At 42.5% G+C, this 17,836-nt stretch overlaps 1 protein-coding gene across 3 annotated transcripts in view; it reads right to left on the bottom strand.

Annotated features, from left to right (window-relative positions):
• Window positions 1-17,836, bottom strand: part of aamdc (adipogenesis associated, Mth938 domain containing) — a 31,416-nt gene that overhangs the window by 12,404 nt on the left and 1,176 nt on the right. Inside the window, exons 2-4 of one of the 3 annotated variants that reach the window (XM_073044312.1) lie at window positions 10,536-10,727; window positions 6,654-6,822; window positions 1,836-1,931 (exon numbers count right to left, since the gene is read on the bottom strand). In XM_073044312.1, the coding sequence (XP_072900413.1) occupies window positions 1,836-1,931; window positions 6,654-6,785 (228 nt within the window). In that variant the 5' untranslated portion in view covers window positions 6,786-6,822; window positions 10,536-10,727. The remainder of the gene's footprint in view (window positions 1-1,835; window positions 1,932-6,653; window positions 6,823-10,535; window positions 10,728-17,836) is intronic. The other 2 variants (XM_073044310.1, XM_073044311.1) reach the window with 2 other exon arrangements.

Below are 17,836 nucleotides of genomic sequence, written 5' to 3'. Positions count from 1 at the left end.
CCTTCCCTTTGCTAACCTGCAGGTCACCCTTGGCAAGATGTATCATCTGCTTAGTCCCCCAATCAGGGTCATGTGAAGCCATTGGAGCAGGTGGTAGATGGTCGTATGAGCAGCCGGTGCAGATCACACGTCCTGGTTATGTGACTACTGACACCAAACAATCACTGAAGAGTACTGATAATGGCTGGGGTCATCCGTCTTGTAAAGATACTGCCCAGAAGAAGGCAAAAGCAAACCACTTCTGTAGAAAAGTTTGCCAAAAACAATTATGGTCAAAAGACCATGATCGTCCATGTAATACAACATGGCGCATAATGAACGAATGGAGGCTGCCTGTAATGTGGGGGCAGATATGAGAGATGTGTTTAAGCAGGTCTTAGATGGGCATATGAATATACACAGAACAGAGGGATATGGACCATATACAGGCAAAAGGGATTAGTGTCACTAGGCATCGTTAGTTTAATTAGAACTGCACAGCATCAAGGGCCAAGGAGCCTGTTGTTTTGCTGTACTGTTCCATGTTTTAATGTTAAATGATGTAAAGTGGCAAACGAAATTTACAGTAACACCCTGTATAACTAAAGTGTTTGATCATCTGCCTTAATTTTTAAGTCAACTTATTCATTCGCAGGATGCCAAGGCTAGAAAGCAGAGAATTGCCTTACTTCCCTGAAAGATATTCATCAATTGTTATAGTGCTAAGCATCTTCAAGATTCTTTAATATACTCTCCAGTAAACAAGTGTAAAAGCAAAACAAATAATTGTTATTCTGGATCCGATGCAGCACAAATATTACAGTAAGACGAAGGACACAATAAATGTAAATCATAAGATAGGTAATATACATAGATTGACTGTACGTCTACAAAGTGACGCTAGGCGCAGGAGTGTCTGTACTGATAAAGTAGTGATGATTGTGGGTGGGTTAGTGGGTGAAGGTGTTGATCAGACTTACTGCTTGGGAAAAGTAACTGTATTTGAGTCTGGCAGTCCTTGGATATTAAAACCCCAAATTTAGTTAACATTCCTGAGTTTAAAAATCCCCTTATTGCTGGGATGGAATTTGAACCTTGGTATATACTGGTCATTCTTCTAATGGTACCTCCTGCTCCTAATAAAGTGGCCACTTAGTCTACATTCGTGGTCTTCTGCTGCTGTAGCCCATCCACTTCAAGGTTCAATGTGTTATGTGTTGAGATGCTCTTTTGTGCCTCACTGTTGTAACGCATGGTTATCTGAGTTACTGTCATCTTCCTGTCAGCTTGAACCAGTCTGGCTATTCTCTTCTGACCTCTCTCATTAACAAAGCATTTTCATCCACAGAACTGCCACTCAATGGATTTTTTTTGTTTTTCATACCAATCTCTGTAAATTCTGGGTGTCATTATGCATGAAAATCCCAGGAAATCAGCAGATTCTGAGATACTCCACCCACATGACAACAACAGTCAAGGTCACTTGGATCACATTTCTTCCTCATTCTGATATTTGGTCTGAAGAACAACTGAATGGCCTAATTCTGTTCCAATGTCTTATGCTCCTTAGGATAGATACATTACTATGGATTAACATTGTTGGCTCCCTGTCCCTTCGACATATTCTCTGCCTAGGTTACTGTGGATACCATTCACCCACACTCTCCTTTGTACAGACATCTAGGATCTTGCCTTCCAAACTCCAGGACATCCTTATTTTCTATACCTAATTAAACTGCTCCTCAGTGCACAGGACTGCTGTGATTTCCATTGCTCTACCAGGCACCACTATTGCCCCATTCAATTGAGCAACGATTACGTCTAAGTGCAGTCAACCATTTCAATAAAACACTCACCTGCAAAGCCTGGCTCATTCCACAGCCGATAACTAGCGTCTCAATCCCCTTGTTAATGATTTCCTCCAGGTCAGATGCCTGCACTCCAGGGTGGTGCTAAACAGGAGAGAGAACAACCATTAAAGGACTTGTTAAAACATTTCTTTCTTGTTTTCACTTATCAGCTGTGGCTCATTGGGAGGCAATCCTGACAAGAAGTTCAGGACCTTGAGGTTCATGTTGCACGTTACTGGATTCTGGTTGCTCTTTTTGAGCAGTTTGAGAACTGCAGCGCTTTGCTGAAGACTGGCTCTGCTGCCTGCAGTTGGCTAGTGCCGTTGAACTGAACTACAGTAGAGGGGCGTCCTTTTAGAACGGAGATGAGAAGGAATTTCTTTGGCCAGAGGGTGTTGAACCTGTGGAATTCATTGCCACAGGCAGCTGTGGAGGCCAAGTCACTGGATACATTTAAAATGGAGTTTGATAGGTTCTTGATTAATCAGGGCATGAACAGATACGGAGAGAAGGCAGGAGATTGGGACTGATGGCAAAAATTGATCAGCCAACATGAAATGGCAAAGCAGACTTGATGAGCCTAATTCAGCTCTACATCTTATAGTCTTAAACTGAATACTCCTGGACTCCTGGTTTGATGTTTGATATTCTATGTGTTGTTCCACTCGCTTTTTGCCATTTGTGCAATTTGTTCTTTTTTTGCATGTTGGGTGTGTGATGTTTTTCTAGAACCGGGTTCCATGGTGTTTCTTTGTTTTGTGGCTGCCTGGGGGAGGAAGAATCTCAGAGTTGTATTCTGTTTTCATACTTTGATAATAAATATACTTTGAACTTTATTCTGGAAAATTGAACACTAAGTCTGAGTCTGAACTTTTGTTCAGGGAGCAAATGTCACACTCTTTAAGACAGTAAACTGAAGCTATACACTCAGTGGCCACCTTATTAGGGACACCAGTACCCGTGCTCATTAATGTGAGCATCTAATCAGCCAATCGTGTGGCAGCAACTCAATGCAGACATGGTCAAGATGTTTACTTGCTGCTTGGGCCAAATAGAATGGGGAAGAAATGTGATCTAAGTGACTGAACGTGGAATAATTGTTGGTGCCAGACGGTGTAATTTGAGTGCTCTCCTGGGATTTTCACACACAACAGTTTACAGAGAGTGGTACAAAAAACAAAAGTCATCCAGTGAGCAGTAGGTATGTGGAAGAAAACACCTTGTAAATGAGAGAGGTTAGATGAGAATGGCCAGACTGGTTCAAGCTGACAGGAAGGTAACAGTAACTCAGACAGCCATGTGGTACAACAGTGCAGAAAAGCATGTCTGAACTCACAACACATCGAACCTTGACATGCATGGGCTACAGAAGACCAGACTGGGTTCCAATCTTGTACCTATTAAAGTGGCCACTGAGTGTACATCAGCAGCGCTAGGAAGGTTAGATGTTGCACTAATGAGGAAACTGAATATTTTCTTGAAAAATATGTGCTGACAAAATCAGAAAGAATAGAGTGGAAGGAATCTTGTATATTGCATTTATTCCAGCCAGCACCCTGTGGGTAAATGGTTACATCTATGCTTTTGATTCCAATGAGCAACAAACACAAAATGCTGGAGGAGCTCAGCAGGTCAGGCAGCATCTATGGAGAGGGAGAAATAGTTGCTGTTTCAATCTTTCATCCAGCCTGGAAAGGAAAGGAGCAGAAGGTGGGGTGAGGGGAAGGAGTACAAGCTGGGAAGTGACGGAATGGGGGAAGGTGGGTGGGTGGGGAGGAGGATGAAGAAGGAAGCTGGGAAGGGATAGGTGGAAGAGGCAAAGGGTTGAAGAAGAAGGAATCTGATGGAAGATTTCAGTTACTTTCACTTTGACTTTGTGGAGATTTAGGTGTGAAAGGCTCCTCCCCCACCTCCATTCTAATACCTTTCTATAGGAGCACCATCAAGATGTCCTGTCTGGTTGCTTCATTATGTGGTATAGAAGTTGCAAGCTATCAGACTGCAAGTCCCAACAGAGGATAGTAAAACCCATTGGAGGATCACCTAGGTCAACCTCCCCTATGTGTGACATTTACTGGCAACGAAGAGTTGTATACGAAGAGCCAGAAGCATTGTTGAGCATCCCTACCACCCATCCCACAACCTCTTTGGCCCACTACCATCAGGAAAGGGATACAGAAGCATCAGGAGTATGGCTGTCAGACTGGGTAACAACTTCTTCCCTCAGACTAATGAACATCCTGCCACCAACCAAGGTTTTGTACTGTGGTGTGCATTTTGAATTATATTTTATTAACTTATTTGTGATAATGTTTTGTCTTAGGTGCTGTGTGTGCTATATTTATTTGGGAGCACTGTGGTCCAAAGAAATGTTGTTCATTTGGTTGTATATATGTACAGTCAAATGATAATAAACATGAACTTGAATTTATTATCTAAGTACATATATGTCACCATATACTGTACTACCTTGAGATTCATTTTCTTGCAGGCATTTATAGGGAAATATATAAATATAACAGAATTTATGAAAAACTATGCATAAACAAAGACTGACAAAGAAACTATGTGCGAAAGAAGACAAATTATGCAAAAATATACGGAGAACATGAGATGAAGAGTCCTTAAAATTGAGTCCATAGGTTGTGGAATCAGTTCAGAGTTGAGGTGAGTGAAGTTGCCCATGCTGGTTCAGGAGCCTGATGGTTAAAGGGCAATAACTGTTCCTGAGCATGGTGCTGTGTATCTCCTTCCTGATGACAGGAAGAAGATGGTGGGTGTCCTTAAGATGGATGTTGCTTTAGGAGGGAGGTGATGGGTAGGTGAGAAGGGAAAAGGTGATAGGGGAACCAGAATAGAGAATGGTAAAAAAAAAGAGAATGGGGAAGAGGGAGAAATTGCTGTTCATTGTAGTGAATTTGATTTCATATTCACTGCTCTATAATGGAACAAGTCATCAGAGGAAGTGGTTCAAGCAGGTAGAATAACAACATTTAAGAAACAAGAGCAGGAGTAGGCCACCTGGCCCATCGAGCCTGCTCTGCCATTCAATAAGATCATGGCTGATCTGGCCATGGACTCACCTCCACCTACTTGCCTTTTCCCCAGAACCCTTAATTCCCTATTATGCAATAATCTATCCAACCTTGTCTTAAAGATATTTACTGATATAGCCTCTACAACTTCATTGGGCAGAGAATTCCACAGATTCACCACTCTCTGGGAAAAGCAGTTCCTCCTGATCTCTCTCCTAAAACTACTCCTCTGAATCTTGAGGCTATGACCCCTAGTTCTAGTCTCACCCACCAGTGGAAACAACTTTCCTGCCTCTATCTTATCTATCTTTCATAACTAGAAACATAGAAAAACCTACAGCACAATACAGGCCCTTCAGCCCACAAAGCTGTGCCAAACATGTCCTTACCTTAGAAATTACTTAGGGTTACCCATAGCCCTCTATTTTTCTAAACTCTATGTACCTATCCAGGAGACTCTTAAAAGACTCTATCATATCCGCCTCTGCCACTGTCGCCGGCAGCCCATTCCAAGGACTCACCACTCTCTGCATAAAAACTTACCCCTGACATCTCCTCTGTACCTACTTTCAAGCACCTTAAAACTGTGCCCTCTTGTGCTAGCCATTTCAGCCCTGGGATAAAGCCTCTGACTATCCACACGATCTATGCCTCTCATTATCTTATACATCTCTATCAGGTCACCTTATATGTTTCTATAAGATCTCCTCTCATTCTTTTGAATTCCAGCGAGTACAGTTTCAGATGACTCAATCTGTCCTCATAATCCTCATCTCTGGAATCAACCTGGTGAACCTCCTCTGCACCGCCTCCAAAGCCAGTATATTCTTCTTCAAGTAACGAGACCAGAACTGCACGTAGTACTCCAGGTGCGGCCTCACCAGTACCCCGTACAGTTGCAACATAACCTCCCTGCTCTTAAATTCACTCTCTCTCGCGATGAAGGCCAGCATTCCATTTGCCTTCTTGATAGCCTGCTGCACCTGCAAACCAACCTTTTGTGATTCATGCACAAGCACTCCCAAGTCCCTCTGCATAGCAGCATGATGTAATGTTTTACCATTTAAATGATAATCTGCTCTTTCATTCTTCCTTTCAAAGTGGATGACCTTGCATTTACCAAAATTGTACTCCATCTGCCAGACCCTTGCCCACTCACTTAACCTATCTATATCTCTCTGTAGATTCTCCGTATCTTCTGCACAATTTGCTTTTCCACTTCAGCAAACTTAGATACACTACACTCGGTCCCCACTTCCAGACCATTAATGTATATTATGAACAGTTACCCCTGTGGCACACCACTCACCACTGATTGCCAACCAGAGTAACACCCATGTATCCCAACTCTCCGCTTTCTATTAGTTAACCAGTCCTCTATCCATGCTAATACATCACCTCCAACTCTTATGCATCTGCTATGTACTTAAATACATTTGGACAAGAATGTGATTAGGAAAGGTTTACAGGGAAAGGGGTAAAACATGGGCAAATGGGATTAACTTGGCAAACGTGGGCATATTATATTGGCAATGGAATGTGAGGCGACCCTTGTAGGCTACCTCCAGCACATCCTGGGGTTCTGTGTTAATGCAAATGATGAATTTCACTGTATGTGTGACAAATAAATGAATCCGAATCCCATTTGGATGGGCATTGTGGTTGACATGGTTGAAGTGCTTTTGATCCTTCTCCTTCTCTCTCCTTCCCGCCCCCCCGCCAACCACAGGGTAAAAGGGTGAATTGCTCCAACTCCTTCCTCTTTCACGCTGCACGCACTCTGACTTACATCTGTACCCGTCTCTCTCCAGTCCCAGGGCCGACTCCCGCCTGGCCAGACCTTGCAATCCTTATAGGCAGTGGGACAGTCCTGTACCTTCATCCGACCCCACGAGAGTGAAGCTATCTGTGGAGACTTCATGGTGGTAAGGGAGCAGGACCTGGAAGAGATCCTCAGTCTGATGTTAAAACAGCACACAGTGGGAATAACTGCACCATTTCACTTGGACAGTAAGTTGCACGGTCAGTTTATAGTAATGTGGGCTGCCTTTTATCTGCCTGCTGATACAATCTAAAAATCTGCTTTTAAGCAGCATAGATGGCTAAACAGTGAAAGCTAACCTTGAAGAAGTCCACATCATGGGTACTAATAAGTAGTATTAAAAATCCACAAAATCAGAATAAGAGATCACTCATCTTTAAGCCGTTCTGGTACATACGTATGAATTTATTTATTTAAGAGCTACAGAGCAGAACAGGCCCTTCCAGCCCAATGAGCCACACTGTCCAGCAAACCACCTATTTAATTCTAACCTACTCACAGGCCAATTTACAATGACCAATTAACCTACCAACTGGTAGGTCTTTGGATTGTGGGAGGAATTAATTGAAGTTATTTAGTGTCCTAATGTATGTCTATCCATCTATTCCCCTAGAGTTCCTCCCCTGGCCTATTCCTCTCCTGAGAATTGTCCTCACCCTGATCAGTTTATAAGTTGGAAACATGGCAGCCATTAGATAAAACATTTAAAAATACTGAGTAGTGTATTCAAGAACTCTGCTGTTCTATGGTCAGAACGTAAGGTCAAAGAGTCAGAGCATAGACACGGGTCCTTTGGCACAACCAGTCAATGCCATCCATGATGCCCACCCATCTAGTCCAATTTCCTGTATTTGGCCCATATCCTTCCAGGGCCCTCCCCCTCCATCCAGCTATCCAAATGTTTCTTAAAATGATGCTATTACACCTGCCTCACCCACTTTCTTTGGCAGGTTATTCCATATACTCATCATCCTCTGGGTGAAAAAGTTGACCCTCAAGTCCCTCTGAAATCCCTCCATTCTCACTTTAAACTTATGCCCTCTGGTACTTGATTCTCCAACATGGGGTGTCTCTGCCTATGACCCTCCAGCCTCCAGTCTCCAGTAACTTGCTTCAACTTTCAGTCTTCTGGGTACTGACAGCTGGACTATGGTACCCTAAACTCCAGGCTCACCAACTGACATTCTTGTATTCTTGTGGTCAATTACCCTGCTTTATAGTATATAGTTGACTCTAGGTGGCCACTAAACAGATACAGCACATCCTTCCAGTTGTAAAAGCATGTGTCTACGTCACAATACATTGCGGCATCAGTTTTCAACCCATATGCCTTGTTCCAACATGTTGGTCTGCCTCTTCTGCCACAATGAGGCTGCTCTCAGGGTGAAGGAGCAACACATCATATTCCATCTGGGTAGCCTTCAAACTGAAGGCATGGAGACTGATTTCTCCAATTCTGGTAATTTCTTTTCCCTCTCGCTTCCCTCTTCTTCATTTCCCCACTCTGTCCTTTTACCTCTTCTCCTCACCTGCCTATCATCCCCTCCTGGTGCCCCTCCTCTTTCCCTTTCCACCACAGTCCACCCTCTTCTCCTATTGGATTCATTCCTCTATATAGTATGGACTATACAGTTAGTAACATCGTTTTAAGGTGATTGAAAAACCTATTGCTACTCAAATGATGAATTTTGAAGGGACTCTGGTCGCTGGTGCAATTCCTGTTTAAGACAGTGGAAGAGAGAATGCCGCGCTGGTTTAAAAGTTTGCTTAAGGGTATGTGTTTTTCGACTCTCAATACTATCCCTACTGTAAAGTAGGGTGGAGGTAGTATCATACGATGGGAATGCTTTTCAGCAGCAAGGACTGGAAATCGGGTCAGGATTGATGGGAAGATGAATGAGATCATGGATAAAAACCTGCTAGCCTCTTTTAGAAAGCTTAAACAGGGGAAAAATTTTGTCTTTCAGCAGGACAATGACCAAAGCACACTGCTAGAGCAACCATAGAGTGGCTTCAAATTAAGAAAATTGATGTCTTTGACCGGCTCAGAGTTCGAACCTTAACATGATTGAACATCTCTGGCAAGACATTGAGACTGCTGTCCACCACTACTCCTCAACTAACCTGGCACAGCTTGAGCAATCTTAATGGGCAAATTTTGCTCCATCATGTTGTGCAAAGCAAATAGACAGACAAAAAAACTGTAATAATTGTGAGAGGTGGTTCAACTAAGTACTGAGCAAAGAGGTATGAATCGTTTTGAAATGCTGACATTTCAGTTTTTTTTGAATTTTTAGTTTTTCATGCTTTACAATTTCCCCTGTACTTTGGGCTCCACTGTGAAAAAATAGAATGTGATTCACACATAAAAATTCTCAGTTAAATTGATCAATTATGTGAACAAAGAGTGGGGACTAAATACTTTTACAAGGCACAGTATTAAGTTCATCTGCCATTCCTTTGATCCCCATTACTACACCTCTAGCATCATTTTCCAGTGGCGCAATATCCACTCTTGCCTCTTTTAGTCTTTATATCATTGAAAAAGCTTTTGGTATCCTCTTTTATATTAATGGTTAGCTTACCTTTGTATTTCATCTTTTCTCTCCTTATGGCTTTTTAGAAACTGTTGGTTACTAAAAGAGTCCCAATCCTCTAACTTCCCACTAATTTTTGCTATATTGCCCTCTCTTTTCCTTTTAAGCTGTCTTCAAATTCCCTTGGCAGCCATAGTTGCCTTGCCCTCCCTTTAAAATACTTCTTCATTCTCGGCATGTACTTGTCCTGCACCTTTTGAATTGTTCCCAGAAATTCCAAATATTGCTGTTCTGCCATCCCTTCCAATCAACTTTGGGCAGCTTCTCTCTCATGTTTCTGTAATTCCCTTCATTCCACTAAAATACTTATACATCTGACTTTATCTTCTCCCTCTCAAACTGCAGGATGGATTCTATCATACTATATATTGTGAGCTGCCTTAATGACTATTGCCCAGTAGCACACACATCGACAGTGATGAAATGCTTTGAGAGGTTGTTCATGACTAGACTGAATTCCTGCCTCAGGGACAGATAAGTCCAGCACCCAGGGCATGCCCTTTTCTCACTGTTACCATCAGGTAGGAGGTACAGAAGCCTGAAGGCACATATTCAGCGATTCTGGAACAGTTTCTTCCCCTCTGCTACCCGATTCCTAAATCGACATTGAACCCTTAAATACTACCTCACTTTTTAATATATATTATTTATTTTCCCCCCATGATTTTTAATCTATTCAATTTACATATAATGTAATTTATTTATTATAATAATTATTTTTCTTCTATATTATGTATTGCATTGAATTGCTGCTGCTAAGTTAACAAATTTCACGATACATGCTGGTGATATTAAACCTGATTCTGATTCAGATATTGAAATCCCCATCACTATCGTAGCATTTCCCTTTTTACTTGCCTTTTCTATCTCCCGTTGTAATTTGCATCCCGCATCCTGCCTTTTGTTTGGAGGTCTGTAGATAACTCCCATCAGGGTCCTAACACATGTAAATGCATATGCCAAATAAAACTGATCCTTGAATATTGTGTGCAGATTGGTTACTATATTATACTCTAAAAGTACTCTGCTGGCTCCAATGAGTTTTAGGATGACCCATGGCAGGCTGCTGAAAGTGCACAGCCTCAGTTAAGAATTTACAGAAATACAATTCTTTGAGACAAATAAGCTTCAATAGTAACATTTACATTTCAGAAGAATGACAAATAAACCGTGTGAAACAAAAGTTGTAGCAAAATTACAAACAAGATTTACTCATAGTTAAAGACACCGTTAAAAATCAGTGGTGATTTACCTGTTCAGAACCCAGGCTGTCTGCTTTCTTCAAATTCTACACAAGGAGTTAGTTGTGCTTAAACCTTTATCACTTGATACACAGAGTCTTCACTTCTTAATGTCATGCTGGAATATTCTTTCTATTTTAGGAGCTTGTGGATAGGTTCCACAATCACTTGTGGATGGGTTTCAGCCAATGTCTGCTGGATAGCTATAAGTAGAAATGCAGTGCAATGTTCAAAAGTTATGAGCCTGGATTTATAAACTACTTATCATGTGTGAAATGTAAAGATAAACACAAGGGATTCTAAAGACACTTAAAAGGTAAACACAAGGGATTCTGAAGATGCTGAAAATCCAGAGTAACACATACGAAGTGCTGGAGTAACCAGGTAACTTGGTCTAACCAAGCAGAGTCCACTGCCAAGAAGGCCCACCAGCACCTTTACTTCCTGAGAAAGCTGAAGAAATTTGGCCTGTCCCCTAAAACCCTCACTAATTTTTATAGGTGCACCGTAGAAAGCATTCTTCTAGGGTGCATCACAACCTGGTATGGAAGTTGTCCTGTAAAGACCAGAAGCTGCAGAAGATCGTGAACATAGCCCAGCACATCACACAAACCAATCTTTCATCCTTGGACTCACTTTACATCACACGCTGTTGGATCAGTGCTGCCAGGATAATCAAGGACGAGACCCACCCAGCCAACACACTTTTTGTCCCACTTCCCTCCGGGAGAAGGTTCAGGAGCATGAAGATACGTACGGCCAGATTTGGGAACAGCTTCTTTCCAACTGTGATAAGACTGCTGAACAGATCCTGACCCGGATCTGGGCCGTACCTTCCAAATATCTGGACCTGACTTGCACTACCTTACTTTCCCTTTTCTATTTTCTAATTATGATTTATAATTAAAATTTTTATTATATTTACTTCTATTTGTACTTCAGGGAGCGCGAAGCGCAGTAACAAATATCACTGTGATGATTGTACGCTCTAGTATCAATTGTTTGGTGACAATAAAGTATAATGATAATGATAGCTGGTCAGACAGCACCTATGCAAATGAATAAACAGTTGATCTTTCAGATGGAGACCCTTCATCAGGACGGGAAAGGAAGGGGGTAGAAGCCAGAATAAGGTTGGGGGATGGGAAGCAGGACAAGCTAGAAGGTGTTAAGTGAAGCCAGGTGGGTGGGCGTGGGGGATGAAGTAAGAAGCTGGAAGGTGATAAGTAAACAAGGCAAAGTGCTGGAAAAGAAGGAATCTGATAGGAAAGGAGGGTCAATCATAGGAGAAAGTGTAGGAGAAGAAGCATTTAGGGAATGTGATAGGCAGGAAAGAATAGGTAAAAAGCCAGAGTGGGGAAATGAAGAAGAAGGAAGGGAAGGGAAAAAAACCCTGAAGTTGGAGAAATTGATGTTCATGCAATCAGGTTGGACGTTACCTAGATGGAAAACACAATGTTGGAAGAGCTCAGCAGACCAGGCAGCATCTATGGGGAGGTATAAACTATCGACATTTCAGGCCAAAACCCTTCATCAGGACTGGAAAGGAAGGGGAGAGAAGCCAGAATAACAAGGTTAAGGTGTAAGGTACAGCTAGAAGGTGATAGTTGAGACCAGATGAGGGAGGGGGGAATGAAGTAAGAAGTTAGGAGGAGATAGTAGGCAGCCGTCAATCCCAGGGGATCATGGGTTTGTGCCTCTGGTGGACTGTGTCCTCTCCAGGGCACAAGCTTGGGTGGGAAGATTTGAAGAACTGGCTGGTACTTATGTAGTGGGCTCCCCCTCACAACATTATTGATGTAGTCCAGGGGAAGGGCAAACGCCGATACAGCTTGGCACCAGTGTCATTGCAGAGGTTGCCAGAGTGAAGCTGTAAACAACATAAAATTGCCTTAGGGACCTTGGCTTTGGATTTCTTCCTCAGGATTTACTCCCAAAGCCTTTCCCATGGGTGGGTATGGCTGCAAGGTAGTGGAGGTTTAAAATCAGAGTTATTCTTCTCCTAGGTGGGTTGCTGTCCAAGGCTGACAAGCCCCACCTGCCCAAAGTCATATAACTCTCTTAAGGTAGCCAAATGCCTTGTCATCTAATTAGTGATGCACATGAATGGAAGAACGAGACTCCCACTGTCCCTACCTACTAGGAGGAGATAGGTATTAGGTAAGGGGCTGAATAAGTAGTAATCTGAGAGGAGAGGAAAGTGAATTCCACCTTTTCAGTTTGGCTTCTGCCCCCTTCCTTTCCAGTCTTGATGAAGGGTCTTATCCCAAAATGTCGACTGTTAATTCCTCTCCATATATTCTGCCTGACTTACTGGTTCCTCCAGCAGTTTGTAGGTGATAGAGATATGTAAAGGAATGTATTTGAATAAAATGAAACATGAAGCAATACTTGCTCCCCACCCTCACTCCTTTCTCTTTCCTGCCGAAGGTAGTATCACTTGCTGTGGTACAGATGGGGACGGGAATACAAGAATGATCAAGTATCTAATATTTGCTGCTTCCTGATAGAAATAAGTAGATAAAGATAGTTAAAAAGGGAGACAACCATGTTGTCTAAATAGGCTGTGTCACCGAAAAAAAAGGTAGGTTGTATGAGAAAAGAATAAAAGACTATGTTATGGTACAGTGAGAGAAATTCATACAGGAATAAAGTGTTTGATGGCTCTTGAACTGTACTTGCCAGAGTTTAGAAGAATGAAGAAGCATCCCATTGAAAGGCTTAGTTACAGTAGATATGGAGAGGATGTTTCTGATAGTGGGAGACCATAAGATCATAAGACCATAAGACACAGGAGCAGAATTAGGTCATTTGGCTCATCTACCATTCAATCATGGTTGATCCTTTTTCTCTCCTCCTCAGCACCACTCCCCATGACCTTTGATGTCGTGTCCAATTAAGAGCCTACCAAGCTCTGCCTTAAATACACTCAATGACTTGGCCTTCAAAGCTGCCTGCAGCAACAAATTCCACAAGTGCACCACCCCCGGCTAAAGAAATTTCTCCGCATCTCTGTTTTAAATGGACGTTCCTCTATCCTGAGGCTGTCCCCTCTTGTCCTAGACTCTCCCACCCTGGGAAACATCCTTTCAACATCTACTCTGTCTAGGCCTTCCAATATTCAAAAGGTTTCAATAAGATCCCCCCTCATCCTTCTAAATTCCAGCGAGTACAAACCCAGAGCTATCAAATGTTCCTCATATGATAACCCTTTCATTTCCGGAATCATCCTTGTGAACCCCTTCTGAACCTTCTCCAAACCTTCCCCAATGCCACCACATCTTTTCTTAGATGTGGTGCCCAAAACTGTTTACAATACTCAACGTGAGTCATCACCAGTGCCTTATAAAGCCTCAACATCACATCCCTGCTATTGTATTCTAGATCTCCTGAAATGAATTCTAACATTGCATTTGCCTTCCTCACCACAGACTCTACCTGCAAGTTAACCATTAAAGTGTACTGCGAAAGGACTTGCAAATCCTTTTGCATCTCAGAATTTTGGATTTTCTCCCCATTTAGAAAATAGTCTGCACATTTATTTCTACTACCAAAGTGCATGACCATGTATTTTCTAACAAAGCCATCTATTCCATCACCTAAATCAGTGGTCCCCAACCACTGGGCTGCAAAACATGTGCGAGGTAACGATATGATTTGGCGGTATGAAGCGATATGAGTCAGCTGCACAGCATATGCTTTGCGGCCCAGTGGTTGGGGACCAGTGATCTAAATTACTGATATACAGCATAAAAGGAAGCAGTCACAACACCAACACCTGTGAGAAACCACTAGTCATTGGCAGCCAACCAGAAAGGAATCCTTTTATTCCCACTCGCTGCCTCCTACTAATCAGCCAATGCTCTAACCATGCCAATAACTTGCCTGTAATACCACGGACTCTTAACTTGGTAAACAGCCTCATGTGTGGCACCTTGTCAAAGGCCTCCTGAAAGTCCAAATATACAACATCCACTGCATCCCCTTTATGTATCCTACTTGTAATCTCCTCGAATATTCCAACAGATTTGTTAAGCAAGATTTTCCCTTAAGGAAACCATGCTGACTTTGTCTTATCTTGTCCTGTGTCACCAAGTACTCCATAACCTTATCTTTTACAATTGACTCCAACCTCTTCCCAACCATTGAGGTCAGGCTAACTGGTCTACAATTTCCTATCTGCTTCCCTTCACCTTTCTTAAAGAATGGAACGACAGTTGCAATTTTCCAGTCCTCTGGCACCATGCCAGGTCCTTTTGAAAGATCATCACTAATGCCTCCACAATCCCTACCGATACCTCTTTCAGAACCCCAGGGTGCAGTGCATCTGGTCCGGGTGACTTGTGTGTCCTTAGGTCTTTCAGCTTTTTGAGCATCTTCTCTCTTGCAATAGTAACTGCACTCACTTCTCTTCCCTCACACCCTTAAATATCTGGCATACTGCTGGTGTCTTCCAGTGAAGACTGATGCAAAATACTCATTTAGTTTATCTGCCATCTCCTTGTCAGCTCTTATTATTTCTCCTGCCTAACTCTCTAACGGTCCTATATCCACTCCTGTATCTCTATTAACTCACATATTTTTGAAAAAGTTTTTACTATCCTAGAGAGTCTAGGACCAGAGGCCACAACCTCTGTATAGAGGGACGTCCATTTAGAACAGAGATGAGGAGGTGTGTGGCAGTTACTGATCGCTGTACATTGCCAGCGAACACCAATCCAGACTCAATTCCTGCCCCTGCCTGTAAAGAGTTTGTTTGTTCTCCTTGTGACCGCATGGGCTTCCTCCAGGTGCTCTGGCTTCCTCCCACATTCTAAAGACGTACAAGTTAGGGTTATTAAATTAGGCCTGCTATGTTAGCAATGGAAGTGTGGCAACACTTGCGGGCTGACCCAGCACAAAACTCACTGAATTGAATTGATGCAAACAATGCATTTTACTGTATGTTTCAATGTACGTGTGACAAGTAAAGCTAATATTTATCTTTTGTTTAGCTGGGGGTGGTGAATCTGTGGAATTTATTGCCGCAAACAGCTGTGGAGGAAGATCTTCGGCTGGAATATTTTGAAGAGAAAGGAAGTGTTTCCCACTGACCTAGCCAAAGTTTATTTAACCCCATCTCTGCAACAGAATAACATGCAGTGCATACTGTGATTGCTGTACTATATTTAAATCTATTTAAATGATTATAAAGCATCTTGAGATTACTTTCAATTATGAAATGTTGTAAAATGTATTTCCTTTCTTATTTGTCTTGCTATTTCAGGAACTATGATGGACATTCATTTGATTGCAAGTACAGGATTGAGCTTAGACTATGAAAGTTCCCATTGCTGAGGAATCCTGCCATCTCAGCTCATCAGAGATTAGGCATTAGAAGGCATAACAGTGGGTAGGTTTCATTAAGTTTGAGGAAACTAGGTAAAACACCAGACACTTGCAAACTTCTACAGATTACCATGAAGAGCATTCTAACTGGTTGCATCACCACCTGGTATGGACGGACTACTTCACAGGATCAGAAGAAGCTACAAGAAGTTGTAAACTCTGCCAGCTCCATCATGGGCACTAGCCTCCCCACCATCCAGGACATCTTCAAAGGTAATCCCACAAAAAGGCATTATCAATCATTAATTACCTATGTCGCCCAGGACATGCCCTATTCTCATTACTACCATCAAGGAGGAGGTACAGGAGCCTGAAGATACACTCTCAACATTCCAGGAAGAGCTTCTTCAGAACTCTCAATGGACAATGTACATGTACACTACCTCAGTGTATATATATTTCTTTACTTAGCTCTCATTTCGCACTACTTATTTAATTTTAAAAAGTTATTTTTGTAATTCATAATTTTTATTATGTATTGCAAAACACTACAGCTGCAAAACAACAAATTTCACGACATATGCCAATGATACTAAAACTGATTCTGATAGGGTAACTAGCTGGTACTGAAATACTGTCCAGGAAACATCCGTCAACATTGAAAAAGAATGTCTTACCACCAGACAGGATGGAAAATTTTACGAGGATGTCGCCAGAACTGGAGAATCCAGATGAACTGTATCACGACTTGCCATGCCCCTCATCCACTGCCAGAAAGTGCGGAGTGTTTAGACACCGCTCAGCACATCAGATACCGCTCTCTTGTTCACCCACTGTCTACACTTTCACTGCTTTGATAAAGCAGCCAGCATAATCAAAGACCACACCCACCCTGACATAATCTCTTCTCCCCCCTCCCATCAAGCAGAAGATACAAAAGCCTGAAAGCATGTCCCATTAGGCTCAAAGGCATTATCCACGTTTATGTTGTTGTTGTTGTTGTTGTTAGGTCCTTCGCTCCCAGTGGAACATAGGTCAGTGATGACCTCCCGTCTCCGTTGTCCCATGAAGTTGAGTTAATCAAAACTTCTGCATCCACTGTACAGCGGATTAGCCTGTACAGCTTCACCACAGGCTTGTGGCCAGCCATACCTATTTCCAGCTCTCACGACGGGGATGTAGTGTTGGAGTTTGAAAGGCAATGTTTATTAGGCTATTGAGTGATAAGGACTCTAGACTTCACAATCCACTTTGTTATAGCCTTCCACCTTACTGTTTGCCTGCACCATACTTTCCCTGCCAATGTAACACTTTATTCTGTAGATCACTGCATATCTTGAGCAACACAAACAAAATGCTGAATGAACTCAGCAGGTCAGGCAGCATCTACATTGGGAGAATAAACATTCCATGTTTCAGGCCGAGACCCTTCGTCAGGACTTTTCATCACTTTATTCTGCATTCTGTTATTGGTTTGCCTTGTAATGCCTCAATGCAGCATTGTAGTGAAATAATCTGTATGGACAGTATGCAGGACAAACTTCTCGCTGTACAATGGCACACATGACAATAATAAACTTGAAGGAAAAATGACTGTGTAGATTTAATAAAAGGGTGTAAAATTACCACTTCTCCAAAGATTGTCATCTTGGTTATGGCGGAGAGACTTGGGAATTCCTGCGATCTCAAGAGTGATGTTGTCTGGAGCTTAGTTCAAAGGTAGGGTCACCCATAAGGTCAAAGGGGAGATTCCAGACAAAGAGCAATCCAACAATGGAGATGGCAGAAGATGTGACACATCACAACGTCAGTGAAGGCGGAGGTAGGCTGCAGCAGTGAAGGGTCCCCAGTCGTCTTGCACTCCATGTCACAGGATCCTGATCTGTCAAGGACCAGTGCATCAGCCTCCCCACATTAAACAAAGTCACGCACAGGCGTTCTCCATGTGGAGGCACAGTAACATAATGTTCCACACAGCACTTTA

This window comes from Hemitrygon akajei, chromosome 4 (genome assembly GCF_048418815.1).
Source record: "Hemitrygon akajei chromosome 4, sHemAka1.3, whole genome shotgun sequence".
Lineage (NCBI taxonomy): Eukaryota > Metazoa > Chordata > Chondrichthyes > Myliobatiformes > Dasyatidae > Hemitrygon > Hemitrygon akajei.
Note: the sequence above shows the minus strand (reverse complement) of the source record. Positions and strands in the feature narration are given on the sequence as shown.